General features: G+C 38.9%; 1 protein-coding gene across 2 annotated transcripts; it reads left to right on the forward strand.

The window, feature by feature from the left end:
• Positions 1–291: 291 nt before the first annotated feature.
• On the forward strand, positions 292–16,794 carry LOC123501151 (zinc finger-containing ubiquitin peptidase 1-like). Of its 2 annotated transcripts, none has more exons than XM_045249744.1 (11): positions 292–450; positions 4,548–5,256; positions 5,576–5,726; positions 5,841–5,947; positions 6,103–6,271; positions 6,783–6,906; positions 7,369–7,510; positions 8,895–8,986; positions 9,808–9,935; positions 10,176–10,405; positions 10,590–16,794. In XM_045249744.1, exons 2-11 carry the CDS (start codon positions 4,555–4,557, stop codon positions 10,632–10,634), a joined length of 1,890 nt encoding a protein of 629 aa, XP_045105679.1. In that variant the 5' UTR covers positions 292–450; positions 4,548–4,554; the 3' UTR covers positions 10,635–16,794. The 2 variants fall into 2 exon arrangements, with proteins under 2 accessions (XP_045105679.1, XP_045105680.1); XM_045249745.1 differs by having other exon boundaries at positions 6,145–6,271.
• The last annotated feature ends 1,358 nt before the right edge of the window (positions 16,795–18,152 follow it).

An 18,152-nucleotide genomic window follows, 5' to 3' on the forward strand; every position in this document is an offset into this window, starting at 1 on the left:
GTAAATACAAAACATATGTTACAGCTTAAGATATATAATTAGTTTCCAACACTTCATATCATCCACTGACTCATCTCTGCGAGCAAATCACATAATTTAAGATATTGCAAAGGTGTTTACGGTAGAAACCACATTTCTCAGCTTGACATTCGGACATCCATTGTGAAATGAAGCTATTTCTAGGCTCCCAGCAACATTCCCATTAACTATTAAACAAACACACTCATGCAGTTAGTATAGGCAAGAGAAAAACAGGAAATTATATCATGGAACCGAAATATTCCACACAGCAACCGAAGGAAGAAAATGGGAAGCCTCAAACAGCTGATGGCAGACAGGCACCTCGAAAATCAATGACGAGTGGACGCCGGTGATTCTTTCTCAACATTTCTAACATTGAGGGAGAGTGAGGGACGAGCCAGCACTGCCCGTCCGCCCACACTCCTGTCGGTGAGTTACGCCCACCTGCTGGCATTGTGGGCGTGTTTGGTGCCCACCTTTGGCTTGGCGGGGTGTAAATGTCCACAAGGGTGTGTTTGTCCCGCCAAGGAGGCATTGCTCACACACTCAAACGGCCTGGCAGGGTGTGTTATCTCATATCAGAGTGTCGTAACTCCATGTATCATAAGTCGAGGTTTATTGGTTCGTCATTAAAATCGTTAATGATTCGTGTAAGATAGGTCATTCCCGATTTGCTGGGTTATGTGTCGTGCCATATAACACTTAGATTTTTTTTTTTTTTTTATTTCAAGTTTATACATTCCTCCCACAGCACCACCATGTGTTCACAAAATAAAAACGTGTAAATATGTTGAAGTAAAGTAAATAGTGATGCATCCATAAACGCATTCCCAGCCGCTTCGAATGGCACGTATAAATGATTAAGCATTTTCAACCTTATTTCAACTCCTCTCATTGTTTTAGGCTTCTCTCGGGAGTATTAACCGCTAACACATATGTGAAAGAAATGTCACCAGTTCCATTCCCTCCTTAAACTACTCTTCCAGCTTCCTCACATAGTACCCTGAAGAACATGTACACTTATTACTATATTCGAGCTGTTCGTATGTTCCAAAGCACATAGGTTCACTTCACAGTCTATCCACACACTGTTCCTTCCTTTGACTACATATTTATCCCATTCACAAAGATGTTTAATACACTGACTTTTGATCATAGCACCAACTATGCCAGAACCACCTGTGCATCAACTAATGCATTCCCAAGCCTCCTTCCAAAGTATTTTTTTTTTTTTAGAATCAGCATTTTCAGCCTTACCTGAGCTGCTCATTTCTTTCAAGGCACATTTGCCAATAATGTAATTAACACTATCTGTTTCAAAACACATCATCTCATAATCTTCTACAGAAAAGTGTTATAGCCATAGTGTGTCTGGCTATATATTCAATTTATATTTCATTCTTGTTACTAAAAACTTGCCAAGAGATGCGTGTGATGAACTTCCTCAGGTCAACAATTGGTTGTCTTTTAGGAGAGATAGAAAACATTACACCAAGCCCAGATAATAGAAATGACTGATCTGAGACAGCTATGTGTACCTAGTAAAACCAGAGCCAGCAGTTTTCATAATGCTTATCAATGCATGCTGCACACAGCTACTATTCACATCTTAATCCACCATGGGTGGCATCAGGGAAGCATATGCTTCTTTGGCTGCCATGGAGACTTCATGACTAATCCATCACCTTGACAGTTTTGACTGCTCCTCATTACTGGACTTCCCCATAATGGAGCCAAGCCTGGTACCAACCATCACTCATTTCCAGAAACTCCCTGACAAATCAGCACTGTAGTCATTAATTTTTATTGTTATCAAAAGAATAGGACAAATTACCAAGGCTGAACAGCCCAGTGCCATCTTTGGGTACAATATAGGAAAATGAGAAAGTAAAAAATTGGTGTTGTGTGATTGAAGACATTAGATCTGTTGTGTTGAGAAGAGACTCGTAGATCGGAGATGCTCACCCACCATATTAGTACTTATTAATTATTTATTTACACTGTATGACCTTTCCCGTCTTGTCATTAGATATTGTGTTCCCTCTGGTTCATTGTTCATTCTTGAGCAGTATTACTGTCAATCCTATATCAACTCTGCTGTTAATTATCTCTTTTAGTCCATCTAATTGTGCCTAAAATGCATTGCTTTAAGGCGGAGTCACACGTGTCAATATGCGATTGAAATCGCAAGTCGCTAGAAGTATCGACTGAGCCCTTCTAGTCGGAACGTGTTCACACAGCGACTGGGAAGTATCAACTGGATGGCGGGAAGTGAATGTAAACAAACAGCTACCTAATAAGATGACGATTGCGATCAAATTAAATCATCACAAATATTCAGTCCTCACCTCCAACAACGCCCTGCATAGCGGGAAGCAGTCATCGGAGAGGGGCAGCTATCTCATCAAACGCCTGTTTATTTGCGTAAACTTTTTTGCTGTAGAATTCACTTTTAGGGTCGTAGATGTGCTCTTTTTCCCTCACCATTTCCAAAATCTTCTCTATATCAACACCAGTTTCAAATCTTTCTCCGTTGCGTCACAACGTAAACAAAGTCACAAATCGACTGAACAAAACCAGCATGTTGGTCTTGTTTTGCGATTGGTATTTCCAGTCGCCGATATTCACTCGGAAACTTGCAATTTCAGTCGTAAATTGACACGTGAACCCGCCTTTAGTCTCTCTCTCTCTCTCTCTCTCTCTCTCTCTCTCTCTCTCTCTCTCTCTCTCTCTCTCTCAGTATTTTGAAGTTGATTTATTGTATTCTTGTCAGTTGGTCGCGTTTCATCTGCTGTGGCTTTCAGTATGTCTGACTCCTACCCCACGCTGTTTCTTTCGCCCCAAGCTGCGCCACACTCCCGCTTTGGCAGTTGAATAATGGACGTCTATGGGAACAGCAGGAATCGATGGATGTAATGCGATTCCGACATGCTAGAATTTCGTATTTCAACTGGGGACCGTGCATGCGTAAAATGTGACCGAGCGATGTGTTTCATTACTCGGGAGTTTTTAAGTTTGTTGTCCGTTTATAATAATTTTAATGCAAGACTCTAATAAGAGAGTTTTCTAAGACTATAGATGCAATATACTGGATTCTCATGGATATTTTTCGCATTGAAGGTGCTAAAAACCTCTCTAACTTTCATTACGGCCTGCTAAAGTGTTATAGCACAACAACCCTCGCTGTTAGACAAGTGCATTATATTTAGGGAGGGATACAAAGGCAGACAACCGTGGGTCAATGTTGCCTCCCCAGTCGGTCATTGACCTTTCATGCACTCGCTGCCACAGCTTTGGTAGTTGCCAGGAAAGTCTCAGTGTGGTCTGGTGTTAGTGGCGCCATTTTGCTTGCTATCTCAGTTATCAGCAATGTATGTGTTTTTGACGTCCTTTTGAATGAAGGATACGCTGCTGAAAGCGATGTGTGTTCTGTGTTGGAATGTTGGTGCCTGTGTTTTCGTCTGTGGACCTCCCATTCCCAGATGTTTGACACGTGACGTCACCATACTGACTGCAGTGCTTGGAACTTTCATCCTCTTCACGGAGAGTTGTAACATTTTGTGATCGTGAAAATATTTAGCTGCTTGTAAAAAAAAAAAAAAAAAAATGGCAAATTCAAAAGTTCACATTCACCTCCATCGTACAAATATTTCAGAGAGAGAGAGAGAGAGAGATACCAAGGAGTTTGAATGGGAATCAAACCTTGCTTCATACCCTTGGTTACGTAAATGTCAGGTATATTTTACTGACAGCCTGCAGATCTGGTAAAAAAAAAGAATGTAGGTACCGATACCAAATACCTCTTGCAGTAAGTTCGATACGTGATGTATAGAAGTATAAAAGGAAATATCTCTCTCTCTCTCTCTCTCTCTCTCTCTCTCTCTCTCTCTCTCTCTCTCTCTCTCTCTACTACTACTACTACTACTACTACTACTACTACTACTACTACTACTACTACTACTACTACTACTACTACCAATAATGATAATGATACATACTAGTTATAATAATAATAATAATGATAATAATGTTTGTTATTATTATTATTATTATTATTATTATTATTATTATTATTATTATTATCATCATCATCATCATCATCATCATCATCATCATCATCATCATCATCATCATCATCATCATCATCATCATCATCATTATTATTATTATTATTATTAATATTATTGTTGTTGTTGTTGTTGTTATTACTGTTACTATTCATATTATTATTATTATTATTATTATTATTATTATTATTATTATTATTATTATTATTATTATTATTATCATTATTATCATTATCATTATTACTATTACTATTTTGTTATAATTAGTTGTGGTAATTTTATTGCTAGGATGTATTTACAGTATGTATGGCAGTTTGGTTTTGTCTGTCTCCCACTCAATGCAAGAAGGTATTTTATTTTATGTAAGATTCATGTTATCTTTGATTTAGAAGTGTTTGAGTTTGAAAGAAGTCAGAGAGAGAGAGAGAGAGAGAGTGCCTGACACACTTGGTTCTGCAGATCCAGGATGGCGGCCAAGATGCCTCAGGAGACGTTGTACTCCTGTGAGGTGTGCGGGCTGGAGGGCCTGGCTGATGAAGACCTGCGTTCCCACATGCTGTTAGTGCACCTGCCGGGCACCACTGCCTGTCCCTTCTGTGACCTGGAGGACATCACTGCACCAGAGATGGTCTACCATGTCAACTCAGCTCACTTGGACTACCTCAGTCCGCAAGATGAAGACCTGGACGACGACTTGCTGATGGTGACCAACGGCTATGGCGAGCATCCTGAGACGCCAGTGGAGGCTCGTAACGGCCTAGATAACCGCCGGGTGCCTCTCATCAACATTGACAATGATGATGGCGATGGCTACAATGCCAACGTGAGCCCTGCCCATGGCAAAGGTGGCAACAGCCGGGGCTCCCCCTCCCGGGCTCAGCTCTCCCTCAACCTCAACCAGCGGGGTCCTCAGAGTGCCCATCCCAGCCAGAGTCCAGCGGGTGTAACTGCCTGTCCCATCTGTGGCCTGCAGGAGACCTCAGCACAGAGACTGGAGGAGCATGTCAACAGGGCACACTTTGACCTCACCTCACCTTCCTTCCCCGCCATCACACCTCGTCAGGAGGTGGTGCTCACCTGTCCCCTTTGCATGAAACAGTTTGAGTCAACACCAGACCTGGAGCTGCATGTGAACATCCAACACAAGGACATTCTCAGCCCAGCCAAGGTCTGTGCTAATTTACCTACAAACCTATAAGGAAAGCTTTGTAAGTCCCTGAGGCAAAAACAAACTTGATGTCACAATTATTGTTACATCCAGTATTGTTAAATAACCAAAGTATGATTTTACTTAATGATTTTTTTTCTTCTTTTCTTTTTCATAGCCAGTCATACAGTAATTAATTTGGATAACTTATTCACATCTTTGGAAAATATCCATTTGACCCAGGAGATTGAAGGGGTGGAATTTACCAAGTGCTTTTTCTTAAGAATGAAATATGTAACAATCTACATACACACAAATACTCACATGTTTTCTATTGCAGTCAGAAGTGTGCTCTCCTGAGGATCAGGTGTTAGAGGAGGAGGAAGAGGAGGAGGTGGGTGCATGTCCAGTGTGCAGCAGGGTGGGTTTCACTTCACAGGGTGATCTTGCTGCCCACATTGACACCCACTTTTCTCGCACTCCTTCCATTGGTAAGCCATGAATGTAGTATTTCATTTGGAAAGACAATTGTGTCTCTGCAAAAATTATTTCAGTAACTAACTCAGGAATTAAATGTGTTTTGATGGTGGTCTTCCTCTCTAAAGTGACCCCAGATGAAGGTGGGTGGGAGAGGCGACTGGTGACTGAGCTAGAGAAACAGGAGAAGGAAGTCCAGCGCATGAGAGAACAGCAGGAGTTCTCGTTGCTTAGGGTGAGCTCCAATTATGATATGTACTTGATCTACTAGAAAAGGGATGGAGAAAATTAGTGAGTCATAAATAATGGCAGAGGTGAGTTTAGGAATAGCCACATAGGGAGTGAATACATACATGCAGTGATAAGCAGTGTTGGTTGGCGGTGTTTCAGGCTCAGTATGGGATGGACAATGAGGGGAACTTCTCACAGCAGAGCCTGAGCAACATGCAGCGTGCTGTATATGCAGGAGAGATGACCGTGGCAGACTACTATGAGCGTCAAATAGAACTCAAGATTGCTGAGAAGAATGGCGTTGATGATGCCCGCTCTTGCACCAAAGGTGTGTGTTCTTAACTAGCAATAATAAAGGCACTGTTCTCAATTCTGGCAAATTCAGTCTTAGTCTACTCATTTATAATGATCAAGAAAAAACTTTTGCATCAGCATATGTAAGATGCATGTCATATAAGGGATACTCAGAAATATAAAGGGTGAATTAATCATTGAAAAGAAAATGTGCTTCTTTTCTCTATGACTGACGGTGAGTTTGATTCTGATAGTGAAGTGTTGGTAAAGAAGGCAACTTGTCTGGCACTTCCAGCTCAACACAGGTGGCTGGCTGTGGGTAGTGGGTTTTCCTTGAAACTTGCACTTACTTGCATCAGCTGCTTTTCTTGACCAAAATTTCCATTTAAGTATATACTATGTTAGTGTTGATGAAGACATTTTGTTCCATGTGTATCTTCTCCTTTGACTAAACATGGCTGGCTTGTGGAATTGTGGTCCTGTTCTGCTGTGGTGGTGGTTGTGTTGGTGCTATTGCCAATGGTTTTGGTGGTACTGGGACATAGGGCTTCTGGGGCCAGTGCGGGTGGTGAGCGATGGCACCAACAATGTGAAGGCAACCTACCTGTGTACCACCGTGGATCACTATGGCTCAACCTATGGGGACAGAGGCTGGGGCTGTGGATACAGGTGGGTGCACAAGTCTCTGATATGATCCTCTTTGTTTTTGAGGACTTTTAAAGATGTTTTTTCTATTCAGTTTATGTATCATTGTTTAATCTATGTGTTGGATGGAGATATTTTTTGAAAGAACATCATGTTTGTTTATTTTCACTCATTAAGTAATAAGATGTAAATAGTGAGAATGCTTTCCGTTGGAAAGTTTGTCTGTTGATAGAAATGAGTACATTCATGTTTACAGAATATGTGTACATGTAATACAGGGTTCTACTTTAGTAAAGGGAACATTGAATGAAAATTATATAGTTTTGATCTTGTATGTATTTTAGATATGCACTTTTTTCTTTCTACACTTTTCTTACTATTGCACGATATGCCCTTTAGGCTGATGATTTATTTTGTGTGTTTCAGTTTTATCTGTTTTGATGAAGTAATTCTGGCATCAAAATCAGTGGAATTTCTTTTTTACAGAAACATCCAGATGCTGCTGAGTTCTTTGCAACACCACACAGGCTATTATGCTCGCCTTTTCTCAGGGCCAAACATGATGCCTTCTATCTCACAGATACAGAAGCTCATTGAACAGGCCTGGCGGAATGGCTTTGATCTTCAGGTGTGTACTGGTGTGTCCTTCCCTCTAGCACTTGAAACATTTATGAAAGATTTTCTGCAAGTATTTGTGTCTTTCTTGATTGGGTATTGGTATTCATCAAAAGTTTCATAACTATTATTTCTTCATTCTTTACTGGTATAGGTATGTGTGTACGTGTTGGTTTGTGTGGAATTAAAAATATCAGATTATTAAATGGTCAGGCTGTAGGAGAATCTGGAATAAAGTTATACAACAATCACAAAGTTTGATGAAATATGTACTGATTTATAATCCAAATAGACTCACATTACAATATAAGATTAACATTTCACTATCTTATATGCTATACATATTAGCTTATATGTATACATAAATTGCAAATGCATATGCATGTATAAATTTACATGCATATATGTATACCTCCTTTATGTTCTCATACAAGTCTGTATTCTGGCAGTGAAGCAATACATAGTGCTCATCTCCTGCCACATCAGCATCACATTTATTTGCTTCAGAGTCAGGGAAGAGATTGAATAAATGAGGCATGGTATGCGAGAGAGGGACAACCCATACGATCCTACTTTTGAGATAATTACATTTAAAATTTATCACTGATTACTACTATGAAAATGGTCAGGATGTATTACTATTATGCATCAAATAAAAGGTCGAGGATAGTTGTGTCATGCCATGTGGTTATTAGTGTGTGTGTGTGTGTGTGTGTGTGTGTGTGTGTGTATATATATATATATATATATATATATATATATATATATATATATATATATATATATATATATATATATATATATATATATATATATATATATAAATGATAATTAATTAATTAATTAATTTAGAAAAAAAAATTATATATATATATTTTTTTTTTTTTATTTATTTATTTATTTATTTTATTTTATTTTATTTTATTTTATTATTTTTATTTATTTATTTAGTTATTTATTTATTTATTTTATTTATTTATTTTTTTTACGGCCGCAAAGTTTATTCACCCCCTACTCCGCATTTTTATAAAACACGTATTGCATAAGAGGTATTAAGTTAGAAAATTATGTGTTAGGGTTCACTTTCATCCTTTATATTGGCTTAAGACATTCAAGTTCACTATCAGGAACGATGCCTTTATGTGCTTGACAGTGCCCTTAGTAGATTTACCAACACAATAAAGCCCCATCCAACCCAATAATAAGGATTGACTGGGGATTAATTCTCCATCCTTCCACCTATGAACACATGATAATCAAACCCTTCAACAACAAGTTCTAGCCTATAACTCAAAACCTCCAGATTTGAAGGTTATCTCTCTTTTGCATACCATCTATATTTCTAGCATCAGGAATTGCAAAGTATCTTTTGTTTGATGAGTGGTGGTGTTTTTCAGGGTTGTGAGCAGCTCGGGGGAAAGCTTTCCAACACACGCAAGTGGATTGGTGCCACAGAGGTTGTCACATTACTTTCCTCCTTTAGGATAAAGTAAGTGGATTTTATTTATATAATACATCTTAAGAGTATGTGACTCATTTCTCTTGTCCATATATATATGTGTGTGTGTGTGTGTGTGTGTGTGTGTGTGTGTGTGTGTGTGTGTGTGTGTGTGTGTGTGTGTGTGTAATTCACCTCAGTCGCCTGCTGGTCACCCAGCCAGTCTTCCCCATTACGGAGCGAGCTCAGAGCTCATAGACCGATCTTCGGGTAGGACTGAGACCACAACACACTCCACACACCAGGAAAGCGAGGCCACAACCCCTCGAGTTACATCCCGTACCTATTTACTGCTAGGTGAACAGGGGCCACACATTAAGAGGCTTGCCCATTTGCCTCGCTGCCCCGGGACTCGAACCCGGCCCTCTCAATTGTGAGTCGAGCATACTAACCACTACACTACGCGGTGTGTGTGTGTGTGTGTGTGTGTGTGTGTGTGTGTGTGTGTGTGTGTGTGTGTGAGAGAGAGAGAGAGAGAGAGAGAGAGAGAGAGAGAGAGAATCCCTTCTGTTTTCAAGGGAATAAGAACTCTCTAGAAATGTTATATGTTGGTGACTTTTGTACAAAATACTTCTCATTACACTAACTTACTTATATAGATGTCCAACATTTCTGCAATCCAGCAAATACTGCTTCCTACACTTATATCTGACTGTCAGAAAGCTCTTGTAGCATCATTTATTTGTGAGCTGAAGCTTCTCTCCACCCTTCCCTTTATCACATACTTACAAGTTCACTTCATGTTTCTCTCCTGAAATTTGTGATTAACTGCTGTGACCTTTAGAGTGATATGGTGCCTCCCTCTGTTCCAGGTGCCAGCTTATTGATTGTCATCGGCCGACGGCCCCAGATGGCACCCACCCTGAACTGTTTGGTTGGTGCCTTGATTACTTCTCAAGTCAGGCTGAGTTCAGGCCTCCCATCTACCTCCAGCACCAAGGTAAGGCTTCTGTAGTAATGATTTTTTTCTTACATGTCTACCTTTCTTCATATGTTTGTCTTCACTTACTAGTACAGTCAGCTTCTCACAAGCAGGCTTAGATATTTCCTCATGTGGTTTTTCTTTCTGTAGATTTCTTATACCATCAAATATGTGTGTGTGTGTGTGCATGTGCGTTTGTGAGAGAGAGAGAGAGAGAGAGAGAGAGAGACCTATCTTATTCTCTCCTTTCATTTCCAGGCCACAGCCGCACCATCATTGGAGTGGAGCAGCTGGGTGGTACTGAGGGTGGTGTGCGGCTGCTGGTGTTGGATCCATCACACTCCCCTGCTCAAGTCTCCCAACTCTTACACACCCAGACTGCTCCATCTGCTATGAGACTGTTACGCAAGCCTCTTTCCAGTATGAGGGCCAAACAATACCAGATGGTGGTGGTGGCGGGACTTATGCAGACAGAAATAGAGTATAAGGTGAGAGAAAATGGACTATCTTTATTGTGATTAAAGACCTTGGATAAGTTGTACTCTAGGAAATATAGGATAAGTTTATGAAGAACCTGAAAGATGATTAGTAGTTTCTGGTGTTGCTGTTTATTTGTGATTATGTTACAAGGTTTTTGAGATTGTAATTTTTATTATGTGTATTTATTTTCAGCAAAGCAAGGTTCTTCAAGCAGCTATTCGTATACCAAAGGATTGAAATTAACTTAGCTAACTAGCAAACCAAGAAAGCAAACCCTTCAAAGTGATATTTATACCTAACATTACCTGAAGGTGGAGTAGCAGGAGTAGGAGGAGAAGGAGTGGATGAGAGGACACTCACTGCCACTCACAACAAGTCACATGTGATATGCTGCCACTAGTGTTTTGTAAACAATTTGTTTGCCTGTAGCTGCCTTGGACAATGGGTGTGAAGACATTGGGTGTGTGTGTCTAGAAAATGAAGGATGTCATGGTGCAGTCATGGAGAGACTCTAAATGTGAATGTGTGTGAGTGTGCATGTCTTAGCAGTGGTAAAGGAAGTGAAATGCCCCGATGAGGGGTTTGGAGAAAGGGTGTGTGTATGAGTGTGTGTACATATGCACATATGTTGGGAGTGCAAGAATTGACAGAGGACACATTCCCCACTTGTAGACTAGTGGGACATCTGTGATGGTGGGACCAGAAAATTAAGCCATTTGAGGAGTCTTATGTATCAGGAGTCTGTTTACTGTGATGGTGTGAAAGAGAAGAGTAGAGTAGTGTGAACTGAAAGAGTTAAAGAAGCAGAAGAAAAAGAAATAGAATGAAAATAGAGACCAACCATGAGATCACCAGTTATTCCCAGTTTATCAGTGATGTTAAAATGTGCACCATACTACCGGAAAATGGCGTAGCACAAGAAAAGTCAGACAAACAGAAGACCCAAGCCATACCCGAAACAATTCATGGCCGTGAGTGAATCAGCCCAAGTGGTGAACATTTGGCTGGTACACACACAAGGCAGTGTTAAAGGAGATCACAGTGTATAGTTAGGAAAGTGTGTATTGGGAACTATTCTAGTCTAAGGTTTATGACCTCAACTGATCCATCCAAACTCATATTTAGCTCTCTTGCATGTGGGTCCTTACACAGGCTTCCCTTTGGTCAATTACAAATCCTGGGAGAGGGAGAGGAAAGCCCAGCACCTGAAGCATTATCTGTGCTTCATCAGTGTAAAAAGTTAAATTTTCTACTTTCTCCATAAGAGCAAGGGTATAAAGTATGCTTTAGCTCTAATGATATGACCCTTGAATACCAACAATATTGCTCTCTGTTATTAGCTACCCTGATAAAAATGGACCATTTTCTATCATTCCCACTTTAAGATCTCTTGTTAAGACCAAGATCTGTGGCCAGTGTTAGGGCCTCACATTGCTGTATGCTACTCGTACATACTATTTAGAATCTTATAGAGGACTTTAAGCTCCCCACAGACTTGCCACTTTTATTGTCTTGCATTTACTCCTTGGTTGCCTGAAGAGCACATATCAGCTACTTCCTTTCAGTGCTATGTTGAGGTTGTTGGCTGTGACAAGTGTCAGACAGATCACTCAGGTGAGGTGTGAAGGTCCTGCTGTGGTTTTAGTGTTAGCAGCAGTGATACTTCAGCCTCCAGTGCTGGTCTTGGTGTGTTGGTTCACAGAGGTTTGCCTGTATCCTTAGTTCTTGTATCAGAGAGAAGTGCCTGGGTAGACTCAATTGAAAGACTAAGGGAACAGTTTAGAAAGAGAGAGCTTGTAGGTGTGTGTGCATGAGCATGTGTGTACATATGTATATGTGAAAGAGAGAGAGAGAGAGACTGACTGCCTTCACTCACTATGCCTCAAGATAACAAACATCGTCAGTGACTCAGATAATTTCAGAATTTGTACCACACCTGTTACAAAGTAAGAAAGACTATATGTGTAGAACAGTGATTCTCAAATTTCAGATTAGGATAACACACTGAAAGATGTGACATGTATAAATCTGTAACTTAAAAGCTGAAGATCTTACAAAATGTAGCGATAAAACCACTGGATTAGCTGCTTTGTGATGAGGAGGTGACACATTAAAGGCCCAAATTCTTGTTTGTATACATATTGAAGAAGATTATGCAGCACATTGAAATATTTTGTGTACAGTTTGAGAACCACTGATGAAGGGGATTTCTCAATGATCTAACAAAAAAATGGATGTGGTAAGCAATACATATACTGTATATCACGGATATTTTACAGTTACCATAATCAACACTGAATCCACAGTGAGGAGATAAGGATAATTAGTATTAGTAATTTCAATTCAATAGTGATAGGAAGACTCTTCAAAGTTAATTTACTTAATGTTGCATATTACATACCTGCAATCAGTCTCTCATTTATTACCTGAGATGGAAGGTAAGGCTGATATTGACAACGAGTTTAAGAGATAATAGAATTGTTTTTAGCCTTGAGTGTGAATGCATAACTTGTTGCCTGTGTGCATGTAGAGTCACCTTACAATACAATTACTTTGGTGGAAATTTGGTGATATTATTATGTTTTGGTTATGGCCTTGTACAGTGTTGCTCTATTTGTGTGTGTGTGTGTGTGTGTGTGTGTGTGTGTGTGTGTGTGTGTGTGTGTGTGTGACTCCTCTTGAATGTTGTTATTCTTGTTACTCTAACAGTAAAGGGCTTTCATAATGGTCCCAAGTCTTCAACAGCAGGGCTCTCTTCTTCATTGCACACACACACACACACACACACACACACACACACACACACACACACACACACACACACACATCACATCACATCACATCACATCACATTACATCACATTCTACATTGATTTTCTGTTTTTCATTTGATTATTGTATTTGGATCAAATTTATTTGATCAGCTGTATGCCAGGCTGATATCTGCCCTAAAGGAGGGAAAGCTATGACAAGGCATCTCTATAGGCTAGCTACGTACTTACAATTACAGGTATGCTTACCCATCCCAGATTTTCTTCTTCCTCATATTATTATTTGTAATTATGCTTATTATTGTTATCATTATTATTATTATTATTATTATTATCATTATTATACTATTATTTTATTATTATTGCTATCATTGTTATTTTAATCATCATCATCATCACCACCAGCTCATCTGTGGTAGGGAACACACTGCAGCACTACACCATTTAAGGTCATGTAGGAAGAATAGTAGTACTATAATCCCTACATATAAACACAAATGAGGATGCTGACAGTCACTAATCACCTTTAAAGCGTAGCTATGTTTGCCAGGTACTATATAGATGATACATTGTCACTATTAGTGTGCATTATTAATGACTATTAGTTCTATTACCACCACCCCGACTTTCAACACACACACACACACACACACACACACACACACACACACACACACACACACACACACACACTCAAACCTTCACTGGTCATGTAGGGTGATCAAGCAATGTTGCATATCAGTCTGTTTCAGTTAATACTACTTTGATATTGTAAGCTGTTAGGTATTGGTTTGAGAGGTGGTCATGCAAGTAGAGCTGTAGGAATCAAAGTGGATGGAAGTGATCTTGTAGAATCATGATATGTAAAGTAATAGTTGTAGTACCCTACTTAATTGTAATAGCAATGATTTCTTCAATATTTTGATCATTATAATACATTTGTTTTTAAAGAGCAGTCCCTGTAGATACATCAGTGGTATACCAAAGAAATTAATATAAAATTATACTATAAGTTAAAGTAGAATGATCTTTAATGTTTTAATCTTACATGTTTAGTACATTAATGCCTTACTGGTTTCAATCTTACATGTTTAGTACATTAATGCCTTACTGGTTTCAATCTTACATGTTTAGTACATTAATGCCTTACTCTATGACTCATTTAAGATTCATCTGTAAGATTTTATTTTGGAATATTTCTAGTGTAATGTCTTATTATGATGTACCTTACTTTAAGCATGTATGTATAAATTGATCGCCACATTCTGTGTGCAGAAGGTTGTCACAAAGGAATTTACTGAAGACTCCATTATCATCATCATAGGTTCTCAAGACAGATACACACAAGCAGTGTCTTTTAATACATACTCTGTTAATGACTTTATGGTAAATCATCATTACAGTAAGTTTATTCAAGTCAGATAAGTCATTTCTCATTTTCTTATATAAATATCTTTTGATTGTTGTACCTTGTGAATGACTCATTGTGTAAAGCATCATGAAGGCAAAACATTTAATTTCAGATGTCATTCCCTATTTTCATGAATGCATAACAGTTCAATTATTGTGTGCTGTTTTTTTTTTTTTTTTTTTTTTTTTTTTTTTTTTTTTTTTCTTGATTCAGTTACCATAAAGAATACTCACTCAGAAGAGGTAGAATACTGTACCTCCAGAAAGAGCTTATGTATGTCTGTCTTGATGCAGTTGTTAGGGCCAAGAAATGAGACAACAAGTATGCATAGCATCTACAGTCATGTACATACTTATCAGTGGCTGGATGTGCAGTATTTGTTGACTCTTGGGGTAGTATGTAAGTTGTGCTAGTTGATGAAGAATACACCTCTGTGCCACGGCATTCCTGTGGAGGAGGACCTGTACTAGTGTGTCTTGGTGTTGGGTGCATGTACAGTCCTCACCTCCCTGGGCTGGACACCTCTTAATACTGAATTACACTGTCAGTCACATCAATTTTTCTGTATGTTGCAAAATCAGCAGTATATTGTTTATTGTCTATAGTTGTTGCTACTACTACTACTACTGCTACTGCTACTGCTATTGCTACTGTTACTGTTACTGTTACTACTACTACTACTACTACTACTACTACTACTACTACTACTACTACTACTACTACTACTACTACTACTACTACTACTACTACTACTGCTGTTGGGTTCTTGTTTAGCATTACATAGAAACAGGTTTTGAACAACGGTGATGATCTCTTTAATCATATCATAAAGTCAGTGTGTAATGATTTTTTTTTTTTTTTTTCATGTTGATTATCACTGAATGTTTGGTCTTCATCAGTAACTGTGCTGGGTGACCAGGCAGCCTTACTTGACATTGATAGCTCCAGGTACAGATGAATAAGAACAATGAATAGTTACAAAGTTGGATGAGTTATGTGAAGCCCAGAGTTGATGTGAGGACCCTATAAGCACTCTGTAAATGAAGCAAAGAGGAGGAGAAGGAGCTGTACTATGACATAAAGGACCTTGTTGCCTTGCTGGGAGGGGGAATGGGGAAGCTGAGGCCTTTATAGCAAGTATGATCCTATTCTTACATTAGAAAAAAAGCTAAGAAATGTTGTTGCCACCTTGTTAACACAATCAAAATCGAAAGGGGGAGGGATGGGAAGCACGATAATTTATGGTTTTAGATCCTGCAGTGAGATGAGTTTTCCATGTACACTGGTCAGTCATCAGCATTTAGTCATGATTTATTCTCCAAAGGTGTCAAGTGAGTTCATATACAGTGTTTCTGTAGGTTAAGGGGGAGACAATTACTGGGCTTCCTTTGGTGTGTTGCTTCAGTACCAGATGACCCAGAGGACTGCTATTCAGACAGCCTCCTCCACCAGTGTAATGAATAGTGATGTGTATGTAGGTCAAGATCTTCCTTTGATACTGTAATATAGTGTCTGCCACTCCATCTTCACAGGGTCTCTTCAATGCTGCCAAGAAATCCACCAAAGGAAAGTTGTATTTAGGGATTTATTTTTGCAAGACCAACCAAGGTGTCTTTATCCAATACTTTCACAGGCGAGGCATGACTTTCTGCTTTGTTACATTTCTGTGAGTAAATACTACTTGTGATTTGTGTCGCCAGCTCAACAGTTATAAGTTGAAGGAGGGTTATCTGTCATATTTCACCATTTGCAAGTACAATAAATCTATTAAAACACTGATGTCACATGCTGTTTTTGTGCATTATCTGCAGACTGACTGCAAAGTAAAGCACCTATGCATGTGTAAGAGTTAAAAACATTCTTTGGAAAAAGGTTTTATCTTGATTCATGGGAACTGTATATGGCTTCAAAATTACCAATAGTTGATTGAAATGTTGAACATCTTTCTTGCACAGATTGAAGGTTTTGGATAGGAAAATAAATTTGTCAGTTACTGTTGTATTTGATCAGCAACAGCAGTTTCAGCTTGGTGATGTGGTTACTTGTGAACAATGATATCCCTGATGTGTGTCTGTGTTTGTGTGTTGCTGCACACACACAAACATACACACACACAAACACTGAATTTCAAGGTATCAAGATGTTGCTCATCAGTTTCACTCAGACCTATTGCACTGGGAAATTAATTTGGAGTTAAATAAAAGTGATAATGAATTTTTACAGACTTTTCTTTGTTAACCCTGCAGTGTAGCCTAATTGTTAGTAAAGCTTATAATTGAGTTTGATTATTTGTGTTTGAGACTTGTCAGGAAATTAAATATCTTGCACAACCTCAAAAAGCATCAACTTGGCTGTCAAGTGATACACCTGCTGAGTACGTTAAAGTGGAACTTTAGAGTGAATTTGGTTTTTCTTTTTAAAATCATCCTGGCAATTTTTGAGAATTTTAACTTCATCCGTTAAGCAAAACAGGACATAAATTCATATTCAAGGATTTTTAGATCCTGCTATATGGGAGAGGGAAAGGAACTGCTAAACTTGTATTAAGTCTGTTATTAACATGAAAAATAATAGTCTAGTAATGAAAAAAAAGACTATCACCTGAAGACATCTGGAATAGAAACACATGAATTAAAAAATAAACAACTAATTTCGTACTCCCTTTATATTTGCAGTGTCACGTTTACAATTCCATTTAAACACACACACACGAAAAAATGCCAAACGTTTATTGTGCATTACGATTTCACTTTACTTGGCTACTAATGTCTGGATAACTTCGTAGTTTTGCCTTTGTATTTCTTAGACCGGTACCTCGGGGTGCGTATTTGGTGCACAATAGTATCATTGGAGTGATGGCGATCGAGGAAGGGCTCACGTGGAGACATACCAGTGCCCCGCTTGGACATAACCCACCAAAGTCAGTCTGGGCATCTTGTATTATTATTATTATTATTATTATTATGAGGTCAATGAAGGCGACCCACTGGAAAGCATAACTGCATAAACCCAAAGGCCCAGTGGGCGGCACCTCACCGATAAGTGAAAGGAAGTAACAGGAATGAACAACAGAATAGGAAGATTGGTAGAGATCTAAGAGGTAGTGAGTTCAGAGAGAAGAAAGGTATTCACACGTTTTTTAAATGCTTCAATGTTACTAGAATTAACAATCTCGTTGGGAATTGTATTCCAGAGTCTAGCAGATACTGGGATAAAACACCGGGAAAATTGTGAAGTATTACATCGATTCACAGACAAGGAACGGTCATTCATGATCAATTAATTATTAATCATTATACTCTCTCTCTCTCTCTCTCTCTCTCTCTCTCTCTCTCTCTCTCTCTCTCTCTCTCTCCGGAGAGAGAGAGAGAGATTTGCAACTTTTTCCCCCTTTTATCGTTCTATACAAGTGAATTTATAGACTGACCTTCTCGATTAACAACAAAGTAAGCTAATCATAAGGGATGTTAATAAAAAAAAGAAAGAAAGAAAGAAATCCTTCCTGAAATCAATAATAACGGGGCATTCCCATTAAAACTCAATGCAGCATACAGCCTCCACATCGGCCTCGTC

The sequence above is a fragment of the Portunus trituberculatus genome, chromosome 9, assembly GCF_017591435.1.
Source record: "Portunus trituberculatus isolate SZX2019 chromosome 9, ASM1759143v1, whole genome shotgun sequence".
Classification (NCBI taxonomy): domain Eukaryota; kingdom Metazoa; phylum Arthropoda; class Malacostraca; order Decapoda; family Portunidae; genus Portunus; species Portunus trituberculatus.